This window comes from Camellia sinensis, chromosome 12, assembly GCF_055761805.1.
Source record: "Camellia sinensis isolate YWXY chromosome 12, ASM5576180v1, whole genome shotgun sequence".
In the NCBI taxonomy this organism is placed as follows: Eukaryota; Viridiplantae; Streptophyta; class Magnoliopsida; order Ericales; family Theaceae; genus Camellia; species Camellia sinensis.
In genome coordinates, this window is record NC_138972.1 from 44,126,752 (window position 1) to 44,150,973 (window position 24,222).

Here is a 24,222-nt window from a genome sequence, read left to right on the forward strand (position 1 = left end):
TTAAGCAATGGTTGGTAACTAAAATGAGTAAATAAAAGTGGCAAGTAAAATTGAGCAAGATAATAACTTGTGTGTTGTGTGTTCAATCGGACGTTAATTGAACACAAGGAAAATTGGAGCATTTCATACTCAAAGTGATGAAACGTGCCAAGTTTCCTAGGTCCCCATTACCCTTGATCATGCATGATAGGGTGATGGTCTTTTGTGTCTTGTTTTGCATTCTTTGGGCTCACACACCTTGAATCACAAGCCATCATGTAATGAAATTGCTTAGATTGGTGGTTTGTGGTTAAGTTCATAACTCCTTGGATTTGTTTATAAAAAGGAGAGGTGAATTGTGTAGACAATTCTTGGAAAAACCCTCTTTTTGCTCTATTTGTACTCTGTTGCAGCATGATGATCCAGTGCATTAGTGACCGGCAAGTCACCATCCATGGCTGGTAGTGCACTATAGAGGGACAACAGGCCACCCTTTTGGCAGGCAGATAGCTGGTAGCATTCATCCATGGCCAGTTTGCCACTGATGTAAACCTCAGCAGAATGTTAGTAAGGTGGAGTAGAATGTTAGTAAGGTGGAGCAGAATAGTTCTAGAAATGTTCAACTCTGCAAACAGAGGCCTTCGAGAGCAAAACAAAGGTCTTTTCGGGCAGAAACCGAGCATATGCATCTTCCACTTCCCGAGGCGGAGTAGTGGTAGCATAATTAGAAATGTTAATTGCTTAGTTTACTTACATCTGTGTTGTAGCTTAATTAGTTAGCTTACTAATTAATTTATTCAAGTGTTGTAATAATTAATTAATTAGTTTAACTATTTGTTTCATTTGGTTTGTAATAATTAGCTTAATTAGATTGACTTAATTAGCTTAACCTTAGTTGCTAGTTAGCTTAGCTTTTATTCATTCGGACTCTCGTTCGTGAGAGTGAAATGTAATAATGTGTATGTCTTCTAACCTCACGTCTTTCTCCCTTTTATTTACTGCTTTTGATGGTTAGATTATGGACATGTTTCCATTAGCATACCTTATGCTTACATCCATTCATTTCGTATTGCATGCACCAAGGCTCGGCGTATCATTCAAACCACATTGTCATTTCAATACTTTGATGAATACGTGTTAACCGCATGTATCGAATTAATTCATATACCATATTAGTAGCTGAGCTTAGTAATTGCATGTTGCATGTGCTGCATTAGGCATCTTATATAGTTAGGAAATATACATATTTTTCTAACTCATATCTTCTTAGTTTGGAGTACTAGGTGAGTTTTTAGTGCTTTAGCATACTTGCTTGAGTGTGAGCAATTGCCATAACTAGCATGCTTGCCATAAGGCTATGCGCTTAAGTGATAAACTGTTTGAATGCCTATGAATGAAGGCTTGCTGTTTGAATTGGAATGATTCAACGAATGTATGTTTTAAGCCCACTTTGTTGAGTGGCAAATCAGTTTTAAGCCCACTATGTTTGGTGGAAAATTCGTAAACTTCAAGCCCACTTAAGGTGGCAAATCCAAACCCTTTTCGCAAAACAAACATGAAATTGAACTGTTCTAATTCGGGCAAACTAGTCTATACTTGCATGTGCGCATCACGTAGTAAAGCTAGCTTAATAATCAGAATAAGAACACATAATGTTGATAAAAAATCATATCATGAATAGTAGAGGCCGATCTTTGATCGGGGCGAGCGGGGGTACTCAATTCATGATCTTTCCCTCTAGTACCTAAGTTCCCGAGTCGAGGCAACTTTAGTGATGACAGATACGTGGCCTTTGGCACGAGTCATGGGTTTCCTAAATTTTCCGAAAATAAATATTTAGGTGGCGACTCTGTATCTGGCAAAGCAATCCAATTTTGGCATTCTAAAATTGATTTTCCAAAAGATTTGTCGGATTTGGATTTCTTAGTGATTATCAGTTTCACATTGCACTTGTGAGATTAGATTCAGAACCGCGGGAGACCGAACTATAGGGCTTCCTTCCGAGCTTCCGAAAGGGGGCGCAAATAGGGCGAGTTACAGTACCACGTGGATGTGTCATGTTACTGAGGTGATCACGGCGTTGCCGAGATGTTTTGCTGTAATGCCGAAATATCAAGGTATCCAGATAAAGGGCAAGAGTCCTAGAACAGGGGAGGATCTCAATCTGGATAAGGATAAGGCTCATGAAGAGTTTAAGATAAGATCGTTGAACTTGTTGAATGTTCCAATGGTAGTCAAGTTTTCATTAATAGAATTTTTGAAAAGGTTGGGCTTGTTGTATACCACGTAATTGAACTCCTTACTTTGTTGATTCTCTATATGGAAGAAAGATGTTTAATTTTTAATTTTTTCATTTAGATTTCACCTCTTTTATATCTTAAGACAAATCTCCTACATATATTTGTGACTTCAAAATGTGAAAATATTCAAGATAACTGAGGGCTTGCTTGCAATGTCTTTTGTTGGTTTGCGATTTCCACACTAGCTTTGAGGATTTTAGTCAGAGTGAATGATTATAGTGTGTATTTTAGTGGTAGATAACATGCATGGATCTATATAGAAGATCTATTGAGCTACATTTATGTATATGAGGATTTAGACCCCCACCTAATTTGGAAGTTCTCTAATTTGTGTCATTATATCAATACACTTTAATTAGTTTATCCAATTTCAATTTCACCACCTTATGGCTTTGTCCAAAGGCATATAGGGTTTGACCATCTTGTTTGTTGGTTTTCCATTTTAGGGTTTGACCTTGAAAATGGTTATTTGTATGATTGATAGGTTTAAGTTCTCAGTTTTATGCATTCCCCCTTTTCCTTCAGCTAGAACTTTCCCTTCAACAGAATGCTGGTATTCGTTTTTTGATCAGCACAATGCTGGCATTCTTTTGCTTTGAATTGTCATTTAGAAGCTTTGAAGCCTTTTTGATTGGATTCTTCAAGAATTACTAGGGTCTCGTAATTCAGCTTGTAAATAAATCTTGAAACAATTTACAGAAGAATGACATTAATATGGATGCATTGGCAAATAAAATTAACTAACCTCATCAATAGTAATGAAATATGGAATGATTTTCATGTAGAATTTTGGTCAGTAGATACTGATTTCTTGTATTTTAAACAGGTGATTTTGCAAATTGATTTTTTTATGGCAGGGTCGTTGCAGGAAACTTCAATAAATGTTTCTATTTAAGAATCCTGAATTCATGAATTTAGAAGCAATAATGAAGTTAAAAATTTCTCTCTCTCTCTCTCTAGGGAGCAAAATTATTATGAGAAATAATGTGAGAGCAGAGGTAAGGTTAGGCATTGCTGAACTTGAATTTGTAGGCTAAAATTTCTGACAGGATGTGCAGTAAAGGCAATTTTCTATTAGTCTTGATGGGGGGCAACACTTTTTTTTTTTTTAATTAATTTTTTTCACCTATTGTTGGCAATTATACAAGCATTTGAACTTTATCAGCGTACAGATAGTAAAGAATTGTGCCCACATGTATCTATGTGCAGTCATTTTACACTATTTTCTCAAGAACGTTTTTCATGGTTTCTTTCTTAATAAACTTTTCCTCATGGCATAGGATGTTCAAATCAATACTTCTGACATTGGAACTTCAAACCAATACTTATGTAGTCTAAGTCCTCTATATATGGATTAATGGTTGTTTCTTTTTTGATTTGAGCACTTTATTCCCTAGGCATCAAAGTAGCTCATGCCTCTCTTTTCTTTACAGCAGGGGTTGCTTATAAAAATCACTTTTCGTTATCAGACTGAACTCTGGGTTTTGAAAATTAGTTCGTTTAGAATGTTGAAGCCTTTTATTTAGCAAATAATAGAAAAATAAAGTCATTATGGACTTTCACATGGCCCCCTCTGAAAATTAAACAAACTAAACCAACCTAAGACCTAATCAAGTTTTAATTGGTCTTCCACTCAATGATTATAGAATAATAATCGGCTTGAAAAATTCAGTGTACATCTTGTCTCGAAAAATTCAGTATACATCTTGTCAGACCGTCGTGGACGTCTAGTGTTCAGTTGATATTGTTTGTGATGTTGGTTTGAATCTCAGCGAGTGTCTCTTCTAGACCTTCTCATCAGCTTCGAGCTTTTTCTCGGCGGTGTGGCTCTACTAGGAAGCACAACGGCCAACGATTACACCAAAATTGGCGGCATTGATTCTGTAGTTTGAAGCCTAGCCTTAACTCGGAGTGCATCATCCTCCACTTTGCAATATTCTTCAGCTTTCTTCATCAAAGCCCAAATTGACTTCGGGGGCCTTCGGGTCAGAGAGCTCTGAAGTGGGATATCTATATTCAATCCTATTTGAAAACTATGACCACCATAGAGTCATTGCAATCATCATCCACCAAATTGAAACACTCTTAATAGTACGCCGAGTACTCGTGTAGGGTCTCATTTGGTCCAATCTTCATTGCCCACAAAGAATCGGCCTGTTTGGGTTGTGTTTCACTAGTGATAAATCTGGCCCGGAAGGATTTTTGGAGCTGGTGGAAGTACTTGATCGAAGTCGGTTCAAGCTTGTAATGCCACCAAACAACCAAAGGTTCCAAGCTGCTAGGAAAGATTCGGCACATGAGTGCCTCATCATCTTCATGCAACATCATAGCTTGCTTGTAGTGACAGACATGATCAGTGGGGTCCGACTTTCCATCGCAAAGAGTGAATGACGGTGCCTTAAGCTTCTTTGGCAAAACAGCCTTCGCTATACATCATACAAAAGGATTATGCATCGTGCTTGCGAGGAATGCCCTCCATCCAATGAGCTAGATTCATCAACTTAGTTCTGTTTTTTGGACTTCCTCGAGAAAAGTCTGTTGTACTGCTGCTAACATTATGCTCCTGAGGTTGATGTTGTTGCTTTGCTTTGCTTTCCTTACTGGCGATCGACCTTGCCCATGGCATGGTGGCATTTGTTGGGTACTTTGCCAATTCTTGGCGTAGACGTTCATTGTCAGCCGCCATGTCCTCTAAATGTTTCACATTACGCTTTACTTGGGTTACCAAGGTTTGCATGGCATTCTCTGTAGTGGTTTCACAATACTTCTCTGTTCCAAACAAGCCCTTGAAAAGATCCTCGCTCCAATGCCTGAAATAGGTAAATACTCCAGTCGGGGCTACTAGAATTAGCACTCCGACGAGTAAGTTAGTATCTAGAAAAGAGGAAGAAGTGTTTATATATTTTTAAGGTGTAAGTTATCCAAGCATACCTTCTTATCACCATCACCTTCCTTCTATAAAGACCTTTCCCTAAATATTTTCTCCTGTAGCTTTTTATCATTGACATGTCAGAGCCCATCCCCCTACTACACCTTTGGAAAGGGACAACTTGGGCCCACTTAAAGTGGATTATTATGCCGAATTTACTTATATACTCGGCCTCAACGTACTAGCTCTGCATCTTGTACTCGGCACATGTTTCCACCTATTGGGATCCACTCAGCATCGAATTTGCTTGAGCCCAATGGGCCTTGGCTGAATTTGGCCCATCAATGATGGGCTTGAATGTACCTTGTTTGCCAATTAATAGCTTCATTTATTCGGCTCCCACACCTGGATAGAATAATTAAGCTAAGCAAAACAATAATAATAACATGCAATGTTTCATGATGACAATACGAATAAGTCCTCTTGTCCAAGTGCTTTAATTCTTTATTTGTTGTGGAACAATGTTACTCCCCCCAAAGTTCATTTCTTTAGGTGGCTGGCATAGAAAGGAAGGGTCAAAACTTTTGCCTTCTTACAAAAGGTTGGAGTGCTAGGTGGGAATCTTAGAATACTCTGTTTTTTACAATTCTAAGATGGAATTTGTTAATCTTGTGCTAATGCATTGTCCATTAATTGGGAAAGAGTTGTTCGAGTTTCTGAAATGGTGGGGAATTCAGTTGGCAATGCCTGATTTGGTGGAAGATTTGCTAAATTAGTGGACTAGTTTCAGGTATAAGAAGTTGGAAACGAAGATTTGGAAAGCCTTGCTTTTAACACTTCTCTAGTCAATCTAGCAGCATAGAAATGAATGTATTTTCCATGGTACTCAACCAAATTTTGAAGCTTTGTGTACGCTTGTTAAAGTGAGAATTGCATTGTGGGTTAAATTTAACTTAGTTGGGATTAGGGGTGGATATCAATTAAGCCGGGGTTGGGTTTAAACTGGGCTTGCACTACTTAATAAGAGACATTGTGTCTACTCAAGGTTCATCCGGCTTGAACATTGGGCCTATATGATGATCCCAAGTGCGGCCGTTAACAAGATTTATTTCCTAAATCCGCCCTCAAACCTTTATATATGGGTTGTTTTAAAAAATTTCAAACAAACTAATTTAACAAAAAATTGAAAGTCATCCAAATATTTTAACATACAAAAGAAACTAAACAAATTTTAGTTTTTGTGTGGGTGATTTTCTGACCACACCGCCCGCTTAGTAACCAGCTAGAGAGCACCGGCAGAATAGATGGCACCTGGCTGACCTGCAACAGAAAGAGAAGAGTCCGGCGGTGGTTCGTCCACCAGGGGGCATTCCGACGATCAAGTCAGTATATCTCTCAAAGATAAATCAAGTGTTCAACTCACAAGCTTGAGTATTAAAAGCATACCTTAGACCCATGGGTGTGCCTCTCTTTTATAGCCAACATAAACCTAGTCCCAATAGAAGCCTAACTTCTATGGACTCAGGATTACTGCTAATCTTGGACTCCCAGTAAGATTAGGATAAACTCTCTAAGAGTCTTCTCTCATTCTAGGACTCTTGCCCCTCATCCGCTTATCTCAGATTCCGATAGCTTCGGAGGTAACCCTGGCCTATCTGAGATGACCTCGGCATAACAACCAGGACACGTGGCACCTCGGCTGACACGTCAGCGTCACCTTGGCCACGTGTTGGTACTCAGAAAATATATCCCCACAACTACCCCCTAGGTTCTATTATCTCGGCATTCTGTGGTGATGGAACCTACATTGTTCGTTTATCAGTGCCCCTTTGTCTGAGATCAAACTCACTGACCTCAAAGTTCCCTGGACTTTACTGTCCACTTCTGTCAAGTATCAAGCTTCATGCTTTCCAAGCTGCTCGAGATCAGACCTCCTAGCCGAGGTTCTTGTTCCATTAATTCGTAAACTCCAAGAGCTTTGCAACTGCTCCACTCACATTCTTCAGTGGGTTCCCGACTTCCAGTCACCTATTTGACTCCGACGAACTTCATATCGGCGTTCATTTCTCTTGGTAGGTTCATAAACTCTTCTATTAAGCTCAATCTTTTATAACTCTTCTGAATCCGTTTACTTGCCCTCTGTTGTCTTCTATTTTCGTCTGTTTTCAAGTTTTGAATTGTTTGAACGCCTGGCACTGTTCTTGCCATATCCGCTTTCTGTTGCTAGCATCGTGTCTAGGTCATTACTTTTTTGTTCTTCACATACTTACTTAGTGCCTGTGCACCTGGCTTTATTCTTGAACTTTGTTGTCTTCTTGACTCTGATTTTTCTCTTTTTTCATTCAATCCTCTGGCTTTTCTCTTTCTAGCTCTTTTGCTTAAATCCGTCATTGTTCCAAGCTTTCAAGCTCTGTAACTGTTTTCGTTCCTCTCCCCCGGTGAAGCTTACGTCATTCTGTCATTTTCGCATCCGTCGTCAGACTTCGACAATTCTCATTTCGGCTTCCCTCTTTCTGGTAAGCCACTGTTCCTCCTGGTTTTATTTCTTTGTTGCTTTCCAAGAAACTCTGCTTCATTGTTAATCACCATTGCTGTTTTACCCGCTGTTTCCAAATCATTTTCTTAAATACACACTGTTCACACATCTGTTGATTTCTGCCACTGTTCTTGGCTTGACACACCAGTGCAATCTTTTTGTCTTGATTTCCTGATAGCTTCATCACCATTCTTGATTACGAATTATATTCTTGTTTCTGTTTTCTGTGTCTTTTTCCAGATTCTTGCTTTCAATCCTTGCCTTTAAACTCCGAGGTGCCAATCGACGAGAAGAGCTTTGATCAAACTCTTCAGGAGATCGATGCTGAGCTCGAGGCCAAGAAGGCTGCTGAGAAGTCTTCCCAACTGTCTTCTATATCTGTCATTGATGCTGAGTAGTTTTGTTTCCTTCTTTTACTCCTTGTACCTTGTACCTTGTACTTCGTCCTTCTTTGTATGCTTTTAATCCGGCCGATGTGCCATTTTTGTAGTCTGAATAATTTATTTTTCAATATTCACGCCGAAGTGCCTTCTTTCTTCTTTAATGCATTTATCTAATTTCTTCTTTGAATGAATGTCTTCTTTTTTCTCTGTCACAACTTCTAATTCTGCTCATCTCGGCTTTGTCCTAACACTTGAAAATATTGTAACAAATATTTTCACAAGTGTTGCTTAGGACTTGTCACTTTCTCAATGTCTTTTATCAAGACTTCAGTTTTTCATATTTCAAGTTTTGACAATCTGGTAGTCTTGGCAAGTACGCAGATATTGCTTGAGCTTGAGCTTGACTTTAACTTGTAAATTTTTCAAAAATTTCAACAAGTGTTTTAACCATCATCCTTTATCACAACCTCGGCTTAACTTCAGCTTGTAAATTTTTCTCAAAATTTTAACAAGTGTTAAACCATCTTCCTTTCGATACGACCTCGATTTAACTATAACTTGTAAATTTACACAGAATTTCAACGAGTGTTTAAACCAATCTTCTTCCGATACGACCTCGGTTTAACTTCAACTTGTAAATTCACACAGAATTTCAACAAGTGTTAAATATCACATCGGTTTAACTTCAACTTGTAAATTTACACAGAATTTCAACAAGTGTTAAATATCACATCGGTTTAACTTCAACTTGGAAATTCACACAAAATTTCAACAAGTGTTAAACATCATCTCAGTTTAACTTCAACTTGTAAATTCATACAGAATTTCAACAAGTGTTAAATATGACCTCAGTTTAACTTCAACTTGTAAATTCACACATATTTTCAACAAGTGTTAAGCATCATCTCGGTTTACCTTCAACTTGTAAATTCACACAGAATTTCAACAAGTGTTAAATATCACCTCAGTTTACCTTCAACTTGTAAATTCACACAGAATTTCAACAAGTGTTAAATATCACATCGGTTTAATTTCAACTTGTAAATTCACATAGAATTTCAACAAGTGTTAAATATCATCTCGGTTTAACTTCAACTTGTAAATTCACACAGAATTTCAACAAGTTTTAAATATCACATCGGTTTAACTTTAACTTGTAAATTCACACAGAATTTCAACAAGTGTTAAATATGACATCGGTTTAACTTCAACTTGTAAATTCACACAGAATTTCAACAAGTGTTAAACATCATATCGGTTTAACTTCAACTTGTAAATTCACATAGAATTTCAACAAGTGTTAAATATCATATCGGTTTAACTTCAACTCGTAAATTCACATAGAATTTCAACAAGTGTTAAACATCATATCGGTTTAACTTCAACTTGTAAATTCACATAGAATTTCAACAAGTGTTAAATATCATCTCGGTTTAACTTCAACTTGTAAATTCACACAGAATTTCAACAAGTGTTAAACATTATATCGGTTTAACCAACTTGTAAATTCACACAGAATTTCAACAAGTGTTAAACATCATATCGGTTTAACTTCAACTTGTAAATTCACATAGAATTTCAACAAGTGTTAAATATCATATCGGTTTAACTTCAACTTGTAAATTCACACAGAATTTCAACAAGTGTTAAACATCATATCGGTTTAACTTCAACTTGTAAATTCACACAGAATTTCAACAAGTGTTAAACATCAAATCGGTTTAACCAACTTGTAAATTCACACATATTTTCAACAAGTGTTAAGCATCATCTCGGTTTACCTTCAACTTGTAAATTCACACAGAATTTCAACAAGTGTTAAATATCACCTCGGTTTACCTTCAACTTGTAAATTCACACAGAATTTCAACAAGTGTTAAACATCATATCAGTTTAACTTCAACTTGTAAATTCACACAGAATTTCAACAAGTGTTAAACATCAATTCGGTTTAACCAACTTGTAAATTCACACATATTTTCAACAAGTGTTAAGCATCATCTCGGTTTACCTTCAACTTGTAAATTCACACAGAATTTCAACAAGTGTTAAATATCACCTCGGTTTACCTTCAACTTGTAAATTCACACAGAATTTCAACAAGTGTTAAACATCATATCGGTTTAACTTCAACTTGTAAATTCACACAGAATTTCAACAAGTGTTAAACATCAAATCGGTTTAACCAACTTGTAAATTCACACAGAATTTCAACATGTGTTAAATATCATATCGGTTTAACTTCAACTTGTAAATTTACACAAAATTTCAGCAAGTGTTAAACATCATATCGGTTTAACCAACTTGTAAATTCACACAGAATTTACAAGTCGGTTTAACCAACTTGTAAATTGCTACCAATTTCAACAAGTGGTAAACATCATATCGGTATAGCCAACTTGTAAATTGCTACAAATTTCAACAAGTGGTAAACATATTTTTCTTCTCTTCTGCCCCCTGCATGGCTTCCACATACTCCTTTGCGAACCTTATAAAAGGTCTTCAACCTGGCTAACTGCAATCCAACCTTGTGTGTTTTCTTTTTTTTATCTTCTGGGATCTGAGATTTGCTCATGGAGCTCTTCTTCTCTCGGACTTAAGTGCCGAGATCTTGTCTGCTAGAATCTTGGATCTGCTCACTTAGGATGAGTTCTTCTATACTTGAATGTTATCTCCTTGAGAGCGCTCATGCCCCCTGTCTTTGCATCCCTTCTAGAAGGGTCTTCGTTCCTCCGCAGGTATCTATCCTTCCATACTTTGAGGTCATCTTCGTTGTAGTATCCGCTTTGATCTGTTGTCTTTGGTGCGTCACCTTTCTGGCCGGCGTCTTTCACTTCGTGACTCTGGTCACGAGTTTCTGTGTTGCGGTCGTCCCCTTCAACGTCGAGGTTGATAGGTCTCTCACTCCCAGCAGGAGCGTTGTCTCCAATCTGATCCTTCTGTCCGTCATTGGCCATCTATTCTTCTTTCTTTCATTGGCCATCTATTCTTCTTTCTTTCCCAGAGACGATGCCAAATTGTGTCGGTGATTTTCTGACCACACTGCCTGCTTAGTAACCAGCTGGAGAGCACCGGCAAAATAGATGGCACCTGGCTGACCTGCAACAGAAAGAGAAGAGTCCGGCGGTGGTTCGTCCACCCGGGGGCACTCTGACGATCAAGTCAGTATATCTCTCAAAGATAAATCAAGTGTTAAACTCACAAGCTTGAGTATCAAAAGCATACCTTAGACCCATGGGGGTGCCTTTCTTTTATAGTCAACATAAACCTAGTCCCAATAGAAGCCTAACTTCTATGGACTCAGGATTATTGCTAATCTTGGACTCCCAGTAAGATTAGGATAAACTCTCTAAGAGTCTTATCTTAATACAAACTGAAGTCTTCTCTTATTCTAGGACTCTTTCCCTTCATCTGCTTATCTCGGATTCCGATATCTTCGGAGGTAACCTCGGCCTATCCGAGATGACCTCGGCATAACAACCAAGACACGTGGCACCTCGGCTGACACGTCAGCATCACCTTAGCCACGTGTTGGTACTCAGAAATATATCCCCACAATTTTATAGTAATTAAACTCATAATTACACAGTCAATGATGCAAAATGGACTTAATCAATCACCATTGCAGTTAAATAATACTTACGATTGCTAACATATGATTGTTTTTGCATTGAGTCCTAACACAGTTGAGATGTGGCGTTTAGATAATGCTGTAAATTTTCCTATGTTTTTTTATTTGTATTATCTTATTTTCTTTTATTAATAATATATATATTTTTTGCTCATATTAAAAAAATAAATAAAAAATTCATTGGCATATGCCGTTCAAATAATGAACGAAATTTTATTTACAACACCTGATTTGGTCTCAAATATAATTAATTAAAGTTCAAATAATTTTCGATTCTTTCATCACATAACCCACATAGTCCAATTATTAGTCTATTATAAATTATTTACGTCTTAAATCTCGATTCATTTCAAGTGATAAGGACGATTCATTTCAAGTGATAAGGAATAATTAATTCTTAATTAGTTTTGTTATGATTTGATATGATTATTAAATTCTTAAGACCGTACAAACTAATTTAATTTTGAATTTACCTTAAAACTGAACTAACTGGTGGTCCATCCCCATCATCTTGCAAATTAATGTAAAAATTTATATATTTTAATAATTAAAATGCTATTTTTCCTCGCTGATTTGTAAAAAATTTCTTATTCCTCCACTAACAAGCAATTCCCCCGAAAGAAATTCCCCCAAGTTGAAATGCGGTAACGGTAGTAGACATTTTACTTATCTAAATATTACTATAAAATATACATTTTATTTTACCTATCAACTGTTTCATATCTCTACTCCAATCATACTCTTTATTTTAGCTATTCATCCAAATATTATTAATTTTATAGAATGTCACATCAATAACAAAGATGGAGGGAAATAATCTTAATGATTAAATACATTTTGCCTAGCCTTGAAGGTTAGCTACATGTAGCTAGTGCATGTAAGCTGAGTCAAAATGCCTAATCATATGCGTAGTGCATTGGAGTTGAAAAAAGTAAGTCACGTTAGGCATTTTGACTAATAAGCATTATATGCCTAGTGGGTTGGAGATGTTCTTATGTGATATAGCTAGGTTGCACTAGGTTCAAGATTCAAAATTTTTTTGTTTTGTTTTTATTTTTACTTTTATTTTTTTTATGTCAATTGATAGCGAGTAATATAAGTATAAAGAAATTCATTATCAAATATATCACTAATTTATCATAGTTAAGAAATTAACAAAATCTGATCCATTCAACCCACTAATATCGTTTACTCCTCTTCGTACGAATTGATTATAATCTCAAAAATCCTCTTACTAGAAATTGAACTCAAAATTTCCTACCACAAAAAATGTAACACAACTAGTAGGTCAAACATCCTACTCAAATGTAGGGTATTTCAGACCGTTGGATTACGCTGTTGTTTGTCTGTTTTTAATATTTTTGGGTGATGAGATTCATGTTGTTGATGTTAGGTTATTTGTATAATGTTGCATACGTAGGTTGTGTTTGGGTAAGAATTTAGAAATGAAAAATGAGAAGAACTCACATAGGGCATCTTTTGAAGAACACCCAAATACGTTGTTTATTGGCTTATTTTTGTCACGTTATCTTTATCTTTTTTTATGTCTTTTTGTAATAAATAAAAAAATCACAAAAAATTAAGACATACTTTTCACATAGTTAATTATATTATTTCTTTATTTTTCTGCACATTTTTTTATAATAAATAAAAATATCAATTTATAAATTATACTCAAAACAACCATAGATATATTTCAAATACTTTTTACACACATATGTATTTTTTAAATTTTTACTCAAAACAACCATAGTAATGAAATTCAGATCAGACTAGCTGAATGGATGGATACGTGCGCTACTGCTGCACATTATTGTGTACGGTTGAAAATGAAAAAATTATGGAGTGGTTATGGAGTGGTTACGTGTTCATGTTTCAGGATTAATTATTATATATTATATATATTTTTTATATTTTTTAATCACTTGATAAAAAATTATAAGTCCTAACTTCTCTACCAATCACACTTTAGAACATTACGTGGCCATGTTCCAAAACACGCAAGAACCATTCTTGAAAATGGAGTACATGATGGAAAAATTATTGGATGCTCTTGAAGCGCCACGTGTTTATATTCTTCACTAATTATCATATATTATGTTCCCTCGTATTCTCTAATCACCAAACACAAAATCATGAATTTCACTGGGGATGTAACAAAAATCAAAAAAATCGACCAAACCGATTGAACCGGACCGAACCGGCTATATTTGATCTATTTTTTTAACAAGAATCAGTCTGTGAAATTTTTTGTATGATATTTTTCAACTTCCGGTTCGGTATTGATTCAAAAACGTTGTGTACCGAAATAAATCAAAACCGACTACTTAAACGTGTATTGTATATATGATATACATATAATCTAATAATCTAATAATATTAATAAGTATAGCAAATTTTTAACTCTAATTAATTGACTTTATCATCTTTATAACCTAAATTTATAAACTCTTATTATATATAATCTTAATTCTAACTCATTATTCTTAAAACCTTATTATTTTATAATTTTTTTGCTTTGTTTTGTTTTGTTTATATTTTTTTTAATTTAGGAATTGAAAAGTATTTATTAAATGGATGGATTGAATATATTTGAAGTGGTGGACAAATAATTAATTCAATATTTTTACATGCATTAGTGACTCTATTAGAAAATGGATGGATTGAATATATTTGAAGTGGTGGACAAATAACTAATTCAATATTTTTACATGCATTAGTGACTCTATTAGAAAATGGCTCAAGTTTGAAAGGTTCTAGCCCGGTAAAACTGCACCGATTTAAACTATTTCAACCGGTCCAGTTCGATGGGATTTGATGAGAAAAGTGGTCTGTATCGGTGTTCAAAGTAATAAAACCGATATTATCGGTTTGTTATAAATTTTACCTAAATATTGACCGTACTGAACCGATTACATTTTTAAATTTTACTTTCTTCATCAATTACAACACCCCTAAAATACCACGTGACCATACTCTAGGAACACCTAAGTATTGGATGTTAGAATGATCTTACAATATTCATTATGACACTAATATCATTTACTCATTTATATATAGACCATTATTTACGTATATGGGTTACAGCAATGTCTCAAATAGGAAAAATTATGTAATGGCTTTGTAGTAAATTTATATGGTATTAGCATCTTATTTATTATTTTAGGTCATTTATTTTTTTGGATTCCGACTTACAAATTTTAAAACTCTTAAAATTTCTTTCATCTCTCAAATAATATAAAAATTATCCTTGTGAAAGCATTACACCTACTAAAATGCACACCCCCACACCACTAAAAATTCATATGTTCAGAACTAAAGTACCGAACATATGAATAATATTATGTTATTTGTTTCCAAACAAATAATTAATGTTCAAGCTAGTGTTCTCGAATTTTCATCATATGTTCGAGAGTTCAATACTGGAAAAAATACGAACAGTTTTCACCATTTTTGGCATATTTTTCAAGAAATTTATCCTCACAAGACCAACCTTCTCCAAGCTGAGAACATAATCAAAGTTATGAATCTCCTCTAAACTTACATTGTTGTACTCCTCTCGTCTCTTGAAGTTGTGGTTGTTAGAAAAACTTACACTCATTGCCATTCCCGAAGAAGTGTGTGTAATCAAATGATTGCCATCGTTGCCACTGAAATAGGGCCGTTGAAAGATTCTCAAGGTTTTAAAGGTAGGATTTAAGAAAGATAGATTGGTGGTAATAGAGGTGGGTGCTCTCATAAAATAAACTTCTATATAATTTTCCATTGGAAAAGAGTAGTTAGCTATAGTAAAGTAAACTGCTGTTGTTGCACAATATTAATTGGTTTTTGATTAAAAGATTAAAAAAAATAATAATTTGCTAGAACCCATGGTGTTGCCAACGTTTATATGTTGGCAATGATGTAAAGAATTTTTAGGAGGTGGGCCTATATAGATTAAATAATTGTACATTGCATACTATTAAATGAAATATAAGTGGTATCAATTAGACCCATTAAATTATGATCTATACAAAACATGATCGGATCATGGACACATCTCTAATAGCACATATTTTTTGTCATGCTATGTGCACTAAAGGATTATGGGCTAAACCATATGTGTAGAGGCCAATTTAGCCCCACTGTAGATATCCTATTTTGACCGGCCTTAAGACTCGAGCCCTTTCTTTTGATTATTCGATAATGAAAACAAAAAGGTATTTCTAACAACATCCTCAATAAGAAAGATGGAATTTTTGCTCCATTTCCAACCGTAAGTCTATTTTGGTCAAGTGTTCAAGCCCAGCTCAAAACTCTCTTTCAAAATTTTCTTTCTACGCTTTGTTCCAAATATGTCACGACCCAAACCCGCCCCTATAGGTTTACGACCGTAACCGGTCAGTAATCCCAGATTACCTGACCTTAAGACAGAATTAACAGAAATATTTAATTAATAATGGGGCTAAAAACGGAAGCAGAGTATACAAATTTATCCATTGAGCTGTGTATACATGCCATGAACAAAACATACATGTTATATCTCACAACATAGCATAATATTTATGAACAATCATTTTATGGACACAAAACCCAAGTTCAAAACTTAAGCATAATGGGTTGCACAAAACTAAAGCTTCTTAAGCTTGGCCAAAATAGAAACTAAGTCCTCAACGCGAAGGCATAACACGGGCGGCTTTACAAAAGACTAACTCCAAAGCTGGCTCTAATGTTGGAATCCCTAATGCTCACCTACATATATATAAACAGGGTGAGTTGGAAGCCTAATAAGTAATCTCAATATAAGGGGTTAAATGAATAAGTCTTATAACTTATTAAAGCAATATAAAGTTCTTTTCGTAATTGAAGCTTGTTTCGAAAACATACCATAACAAATACAGTTTGTCAAACCTTTCATGACTTAATATATAACGAGTGCCTGAAGGCCTTATTTTACTTATCGAAAAGTCATATGGAACATTCATGTAGAATGACTTTATCAGAATACCCTTATTGGTGTCTTATACAAAACATCACACTTTGGTAGTTTATACAGAACATCTTATTTGATGACTTATACAGAATGCAGAACATCACAATGATGGCTTTACAAAATACAGAACATCACTTTGATGCCATATATAGAATGTCACTTGATGAATTATACTTATTGAGCTCAAACAGAATGTCTTATGCATGTAAATTCCATACATAATGATCACTATCGAAGCCATACAGTTCAATCACCAAGATTGACATCATTCAGAACATTTACAATGGTCCAGTAACTTATGTAAAATGTCACTTACGGGTCAAAGTCAAAATAGTAGTTACCAAATGATCAAGGCACATTTTCATATCGTCGTTTCAAATGGAACCTTATTCATTCTTAGCAAATCACATATTCGGAAAACTTATCTCATTTTACACAATTTGGAGTTTTAAGCATAACTTTGTGTCTCAAAGTATTTTTAAAGTCTTGTTGTATCTTATGTTTTATACAAAGTACAGATTTCATAATTCATCACATAGTCAAACTCATTTCAAAGTAGTTCATATGAATATATTGTTACGGAGATATTACTCACTTTGATTATTTCGATAGTCCACTACAACATTTAACCTACACAGTTCACATAACCATTCACATGAAACACGTATTTGAATCGAATAACTCTTTGTTATCCCTTTTTTAGTCATTTACTTGTGTTGTTTCTTTGCTTATTAATTCTCAAATGATTCATAATTCATGCCTAAAATGCTCAGAAAGACATGTGGATAGAAATACGAACACAAAACATCTTTTCAAAATATGTTGAAATAGGGTCTTCGCTCGAGCCAACTATTGGTTGCTCGAGCGGTCACAGAGGTCTGCAAAAGTACTGGATGGGTCTGATCTATGCTCGAGCCAATACGTGGTTGCTCAAGCGGTCCAACAATATGCAGTGGGTTCGCTCAAGCGCATACTTGGTCCCTTGATCTGTTTGTAAAGACTGCAAAAGTACTAGGAACTAGTCAAATTCGCTCAAGTGCACACTTGGTTGCTCGAGCGGTCTGTAGATTTTCTAGATTTTCCAAAACAGAGTTTAAGTTCCCAACACTACAACAAAATTGAGTTTTTACAACTCCACATTAACGACATACAGTAAATGCAAGTCATGGTTTCTCATTTTTACGACTTGCTTTTTTTGCTTGTCGTAAATAATTTTCCAACCACGGTGTGTCTATTGCGTAGGCCGTGAATGCTAATAATGATGGTTTTCTTACGGCTTACAATGTTAGCTGTAAATAATAAAACTTTTTACGACGTGCATATGGCATGCCGTTAATACATTAACTATACACGATACGCGTACACTAATCATTAAAAATATTGAACATTTCACAGTGCAAAAAAGCCAGCTGTTAAAAATATTACACAATTTACAGTGCACAAAAAGTCAACCATTAAGAAATACACTTTCCACGACACCCATATACTAGCCGTTAAAAATATTTTACTTTTCACGACGTACAATTTTTGTCATAAATAGTATGACCAAAATAAAAATAGGCGCCAAAATAAAAATTCTCAGCGCCAAACACACCCAAAAAAAAAAAAAAAAAAAAATCAAAATACAAGACCACTTTGGCTTCTAATCAAAAGGAACATAGAAGGCTAGTTACTCTCTCCCTTATCTCTTTCTTTCTTTCTTTCTCTCTCTCTACTTCTTCTTGAATGTATGACTATTCAATTATAAAATTCTAGGGTTTTACTCTTGTTTTGTGCGCTTGATTTGGCTAATGTTCAGCATCTTCATCTATTTAGGGCTTCGTTCTTCATCAAGAAGGGTTCTAGATTTCTTAGAAAGGGGTTTTTGGTCTAGATTTTCACTCAAGATTCAGAAAAAGCACAGAGAAGGGTTTGATGGGAGCAAATCTGCAGGAGCTCAGCCTCAATCTCTCTGAATCATCTCATCGCATTGTACGGAGAGAGAGAGAGAGAAAGGGAGAGAGAGAGAGAGAGTCGAAGGGAGGAGCAAAGCAGAGATACACTAAGTGAAGAAGGGTATTTACCTAGTGCACTGCTTCATTTGATCGAAAGCATCACTGGTAAGATGTTTTCTAAACCCATAGATATATATAGTGAGAATTGTATGTAAAACCCCCAAATGTTTCGCCTCTTGATTCCATTGATTGATATGTGAAAAATGAAAAAATGTTTGCTTCTTCAGTTCTATACAATAATTATTCTTTGTACTGTGCACTTTAGGTGTTTGATTCTTTGTCTTTTGATTTTTTTTTTCATAGAGAATATATCTTGAATGTTGTTACTTGTGTGCGTGTGCATATGTGTTAGCAAAACCATAATCACATGCTCTGAATTTAATGTGCTTTGTGTTGAGAAGGGAGCAAATGAAAAAGATTTTACACTGGTGTTAGCTATCTAGGGCAAAGTTATTTCTTATAATGTCGAGTCCAAGACATTGAAGGAGCTTCATCATTTATCCACAGATGTTCTTGATGATTGGGGAGCAAGTTGGTGTAATAATACTTATCAAGTCATTGAAAACCTATCACCTGTTTGATCATTATCCTACATGTTTCTTCTTTAAACTTTTCTATATTTCTATTTGTTTAAGTATTTGTTATTGTTAGTTTCTTGGTCTGTGATGCTACTATCATCTTTTGATGTTTAGATTCTGTTTTAAGCTTTCATTACAAATAGATTCCTCATTCATCAATTAAGGCTGAAATACAACTGATGTACATAGCATAGCTCCTGCAATAATAGAGCGTCACTGTGATTATCAATTTTGTTGCCTTTCCTTTTGGGATATTAATAATAGTCCAAGGTGTGATAGCGCCCAGTTGGCATGATGTTCTTTACTGCATATATTATACTTCCATGTGTGTCTGTCTGTCTTTTTCTCGAAGTCTACAATTCAAATTGGTATGTTGTAGAGTACCACTTTATTTAGATTACTAGTCATAAATCCAGAGGTGGAACTATTTTGAAGGTGAAGTTTTCTTGTCTTCTGCATTGATATTAGCAATCTGTTCATTATGAGTAAATTTGATGAATTGTCTTGGTTTAACATGTTTGACAGTGCTATAAGGGTAGTGGTGCTGTATTTCTATGTTATTATTATTGTAGTATATATTTTTTAGGTCTGCAATTCAATTGCATGATACTGAATATGTTGCATATCTTAATCCATTCAGTCACTTTTCTTGCACACGCACACACTATTTACTTCTTAGCTAAAAAAATGTTTAGTTGTGTGGTCACATCGAACTTCAACATGTTCACATCAAGTATATGAGATGGCAATGGTTTCAGCTATTCAGGAAGCTCAGAAGGATAACCTTAGAAGTTTTAATGATTATATGATGACAGTTTTGGAGGTTAGCATGCCAGAATTGGCTTCATTATATCTTTAGTTCTTTTCCTTTGTATCATCGTCCCTATTTTTCAATCCTTCTCATGTTGGTTGTACCTTGCTAGTTCTAATTTTTCTATCTAAGATTACATGGAGTGGCATGTGAACTAAAATTATTTGATTGTTACAATTGGCTATCTCGAAAAAGTTTGATAAATAATGAGATGCTTTGTTTATGTGAATCAACTAACATTTATTTGAGATATGATTTTGTTGTCTATGAATTTCTTGTCCTTCTTTTCTTTTATTCCTGGATGTAGGAGCTAGTGAATCAATGGTTTGAGGGTTTTTTATTTTATTTTATTTTTTATATTCTTTTCAATTTCACTAACATAATGCCTTCCAAATGTTTCTTTCTGTTAACCATTCCATACTGAATCCTATGAACAGTTTATTTTGATTGCAATGATTGTGGATCTTTTCTTCATTTTTTTAAGCATATACTCTTTATGAACTTCTGGAACCTGAAAAAAGTTAATATTTCAAAGTAGTTTTAATTTTTTTTTAATCAAAATTTGAGTCCTTTTGTGCCTATTAATATATATATATATATATATTTTGCCTCCACACATCCCCCTCTTGAAATATTGGATATGATATACATTCAGGGTGCTTCCTTTTTATTTTTTTTTTGATAAATGCTTCCCTTGCTTAAGACATCCATTATTTTTGGGGTAGGACTGGATAGAGAAGACTATGAACCATGTGGTAATACTATGCAGTGCCATGTTAGATTTGAGAGTTTTGAAACTATTGAAGTAAATAAATAGGTGAAAACTAGGTATTTTATTATTGCTTGTTGTGTTACTTATGATTGTGTGGGACTCACTGTGGCAGGAGGATTGGCAAAAGGAAAAACAAGACTTTCTTCAAAGCATGAGCTGAATTTCTACATTACCTAAAACCAATTTGGTCGATTCAAGTACCAAGGGGATTCGTCCAAGTCAAATTATATCTTTGACTTCAAGCCGTCAGGTTTCATCTGGTCAATCTAGCATGGAGCTTCCACCCCTAGCTAGTAAGCCTGTCCTTGAGAAAAAAGTTGCAGCCTATGTTGAAGTTGTTAAGAATCTCAATAATGCAAGAGAGCGTAGTTTTCCGTTTAAAGTAAGGTCTTTATTCTTAATTTGTTACTTTAAAGTTCTTCCTGCTATCATCTTAAAACATATTCCTTTTTGTCTTTTCCTTCTCTCCTTGTTTCTTCAGATGACGCTTGTTAGAGGTTTGATTGTTGGTTAGGTTTTATTTGGGTTATGTTTCTTAGTTGGAGTCTTGGGGGAGGTTGTGAGGCTCATGCCTAATCTTGATCTTCTTGTGGATTTTATTAATTTCATGCATTTGTAAGAACCTTTATGCCTTTTTGAGTGTTGGCCCCTTTTGTTTCTTTGTTAAAGTTATCATGGTTTAACCTCTTTGTACTTGGGTAGCATTCCCTTGGATGCTTTTTAATAAATTAGTACTTACAGAAAAGGTTTTATTTTGATTTAACTAAATGCTTAGAAATCTATGGTATCAACAGATTAATGGTTTATAATTTGGTAACAGTTTGGAGTGTTACTGGCTGCTTTTTAATGTTTTAGATGCAAGCTGATGTTTCATGTACTCTTCTCCCCTCTTCCTTTTTCCTTTTAAAGTTTTGGTGTGGAAGTCACTCTGTTGAAGTTGCGTACTATATTTTGGTCGTGATTGCGTCAACCAATTAAGTCAATTACTAAAATCATCTGCATTTGTGATCGATTTAATATTTTTCTCTTCTCATTAGCCTGCTACAGTTTTCAAGGGTGCTTATGAGAGTTTGGGCCTTGATACTTCTAGTGGGAAATCAGTTAGCATGCAGAACATATGGCATCTAATTCAGGTACACTACTTGCTTTCTGTTATACTTACAGTTTGCGAATTGCTATTCTAGAAACTCGTAATTGCATTAGTCATGGTTCTCTTTGTAATGCTTGTAGCGTGATTGTTTGTGGATGAATTGAATTATATGATAGACACTGATGGGTGAGGGCTCAACTGTTCCAAGGGATGTTTCGAAGAAAATGTCTTTAGTAACTAGTGCAAGGCGCCACCTCAAATGGGGGCATGAGAAATATATCATTGATACGATACAAGGTCATCTTTCACAGCTAATAAATTATTTTTAATGATTGCTTCTCATCGTAGCATCCAATAATTCATTGGTGTACTTTCACTTTGAAACTTGTACTCTTGCACTCCTAATGTATAATTTTGGTGCTTCTTCAAATTATCTGTTTGAATAATATATAAGGTAAAAAAAAACTGAAGTGTTTGAGAATGGATTTTTATGAAAAAATGAGCAAAAAAGTAGAGATAATGGGAAGGTATTTTTGACTTTTTAAAAATTTCTTGATCATTTTTTAATACCTCAAGAAATATTTTTGTCCCTGAGTCGTTGGTTTTTGTACTTATGTGAAGTTTCCTTTGTCATGCAGACAAGAAATGCAACAGGGTTAGTTGCTCTAGCTGTTGTTGCGGGTTTAGGTGCCTTAACACATGCATTGCGCACCCTCGTCCTTGTGATAGGAGCAAGTGGATTTGCTATAGCTGCAGCTGCAATTACTATAGGAACTGTTGTCGGTAGTTTTAGATAATCTCTTAATTGTTGTTGATATGTTTAGAAAGTTAGATATGCATAGTTTTGGATGGTTTAAACTTTTTGTACAGTTTAGAAATTAAGGATATAGTTTTTGAATGTTTGAATGTATAGACAATTGTTGAATGTTTATAATTTATGGATATAGTTTCTTTTTGATGTTTCAAATAATATTTTGGTCGTTGATTAATGTTTTGTGATGCTTGTTTGTAATATTTGTTAGATTGTACAAAATTGGTCAAATAGAACATGCTAAATTTAAAAAAAAAAAAAATTACGGACTTGTTTGGTTTGTATTTGAGAAACATGTTTTGAGATAAAAAGTACGAAAATTTGTTTGGTTTGATTTTTTTTCAAAAGATGTTTTGAAAAATTATTTTGAGAGAGAGTTTTGAAAAAAGTGATTGATTTGATGTGTATGAGAGAGATTTGTTTGGAAAATTTGTAAATCAAACAAGTTTTGAAAAAAAATTTTGAAAAAATTTGTTTGATTTGATTGCTTTTAAAAACTTATTTGTAAAGAATTATTTCCAAAATTTTTTGAGAAACACATACCAAACAAGGCCTACATATTCTACGGTAGGCATATTAAGTCGTATTACATATTTTACGGCGTGCAATTAGCGTCATTATTTGTCTCACCAATTAACGGCGTGCAAAAGTAGTCGTAGAAAAAGTAACAATGATGCACAAAATCTGCTGTTAAATAGTTTTTAACGGTGTATGAAGTATGTCGTTGAAAGTGAATGACTTGCCATGACTGGTCATAATATGACGAATGCGACACGACGTAGAAGGGTTCTTATTGCGTGTATTGCGCGTCGTAAAAATTTTTTTTTGTTGTAGTGAAAAATGCAATTTCAAAGCCTTAGGTCATGTATTGCTTGTTCAAAAACACACGTTACTTTAGAAAACATGTATACATGACCTCTCAAAAATTATTTGTTCAAAATCACTTTAAATTCACCAAAATTGAACCCGAAAACTCATGCATGTAAGTTATACAAACTATTTTCTCAAAAACTCATGAATTTGCCAAATTTGAGTTCAAAAGCTCCATCCATGTACAAAATCTTTTTGGGCAAATTACATATACACCCCTCGAGGTTTGGCTAAATTACAGATGCCCCCCTGAGGTTTGAGAAATTACGAATTCCCCCCTGAATGCTATATTTGCATAAGAAATTAGGGGGTAATTTGTTATGAAATATAAACCTCAGGGGGCAAATTGTTATGAAAATACAAACCTCAGGGGGCGGGATGTAATTTCCGAAACCTCAGGGGGGTATCTGTAATTTAGCCAAACCTCGAGGGGTGTATATGTAATTTGCCTAAATCTTTTTCCAAAACTTGAATTTAAAGGTTAACACATGATGAATGAAACATGTATGTACAAATTAACTCATAATTTCAACATAGATGCTAGAATTCAAACTTAATATTGCAAAACTCAACATTTTCATACATGCATGTAAAGCTTCTTCATCTTCTTCACTTCTTCAACAAAA

At 34.8% G+C, this 24,222-nt stretch overlaps 1 protein-coding gene across 5 annotated transcripts; it reads left to right on the top strand.

Annotated features, from left to right (window-relative positions):
• Positions 1–18,325: 18,325 nt before the first annotated feature.
• Positions 18,326–22,904, top strand: LOC145804473 (nuclear pore complex protein NUP93B-like). 5 transcript variants are annotated; one of them, XM_082898443.1, is made up of 6 exons: positions 18,335–18,769; positions 19,172–20,065; positions 20,938–21,207; positions 21,863–21,958; positions 22,092–22,212; positions 22,554–22,904. In XM_082898443.1, the coding sequence occupies exons 3-6, from the start codon at positions 21,097–21,099 to the stop codon at positions 22,700–22,702; spliced, it is 477 nt and encodes a 158-aa protein (XP_082754569.1). In that variant the 5' UTR covers positions 18,335–18,769; positions 19,172–20,065; positions 20,938–21,096; the 3' UTR covers positions 22,703–22,904. The 5 variants fall into 5 exon arrangements, 4 of the variants coding, with proteins under 4 accessions (XP_082754571.1, XP_082754568.1, XP_082754569.1 ...); XM_082898444.1 differs by having other exon boundaries at positions 20,001–20,065; XM_082898442.1 differs by lacking the exon at positions 19,172–20,065 and having other exon boundaries at positions 18,328–18,769.
• Positions 22,905–24,222: the final 1,318 nt, after the last annotated feature.

Excerpts from the sequence above, each read along its gene's own strand:
- LOC145804473 (XM_082898442.1), top strand. The coding sequence starts at position 21,097 with ATGGAGCTTCCACCCCTAGCTAGTAAGCCTGTCCTTGAGAAAAAAGTT. Across the intron at positions 21,959-22,091 it reads ACATATGGCATCTAATTCAG|ACACTGATGGGTGAGGGCTC; the intron begins GTACACTACTTG and ends ATTATATGATAG. Across the intron at positions 22,213-22,553 it reads TATCATTGATACGATACAAG|ACAAGAAATGCAACAGGGTT; the intron begins GTCATCTTTCAC and ends TTTGTCATGCAG.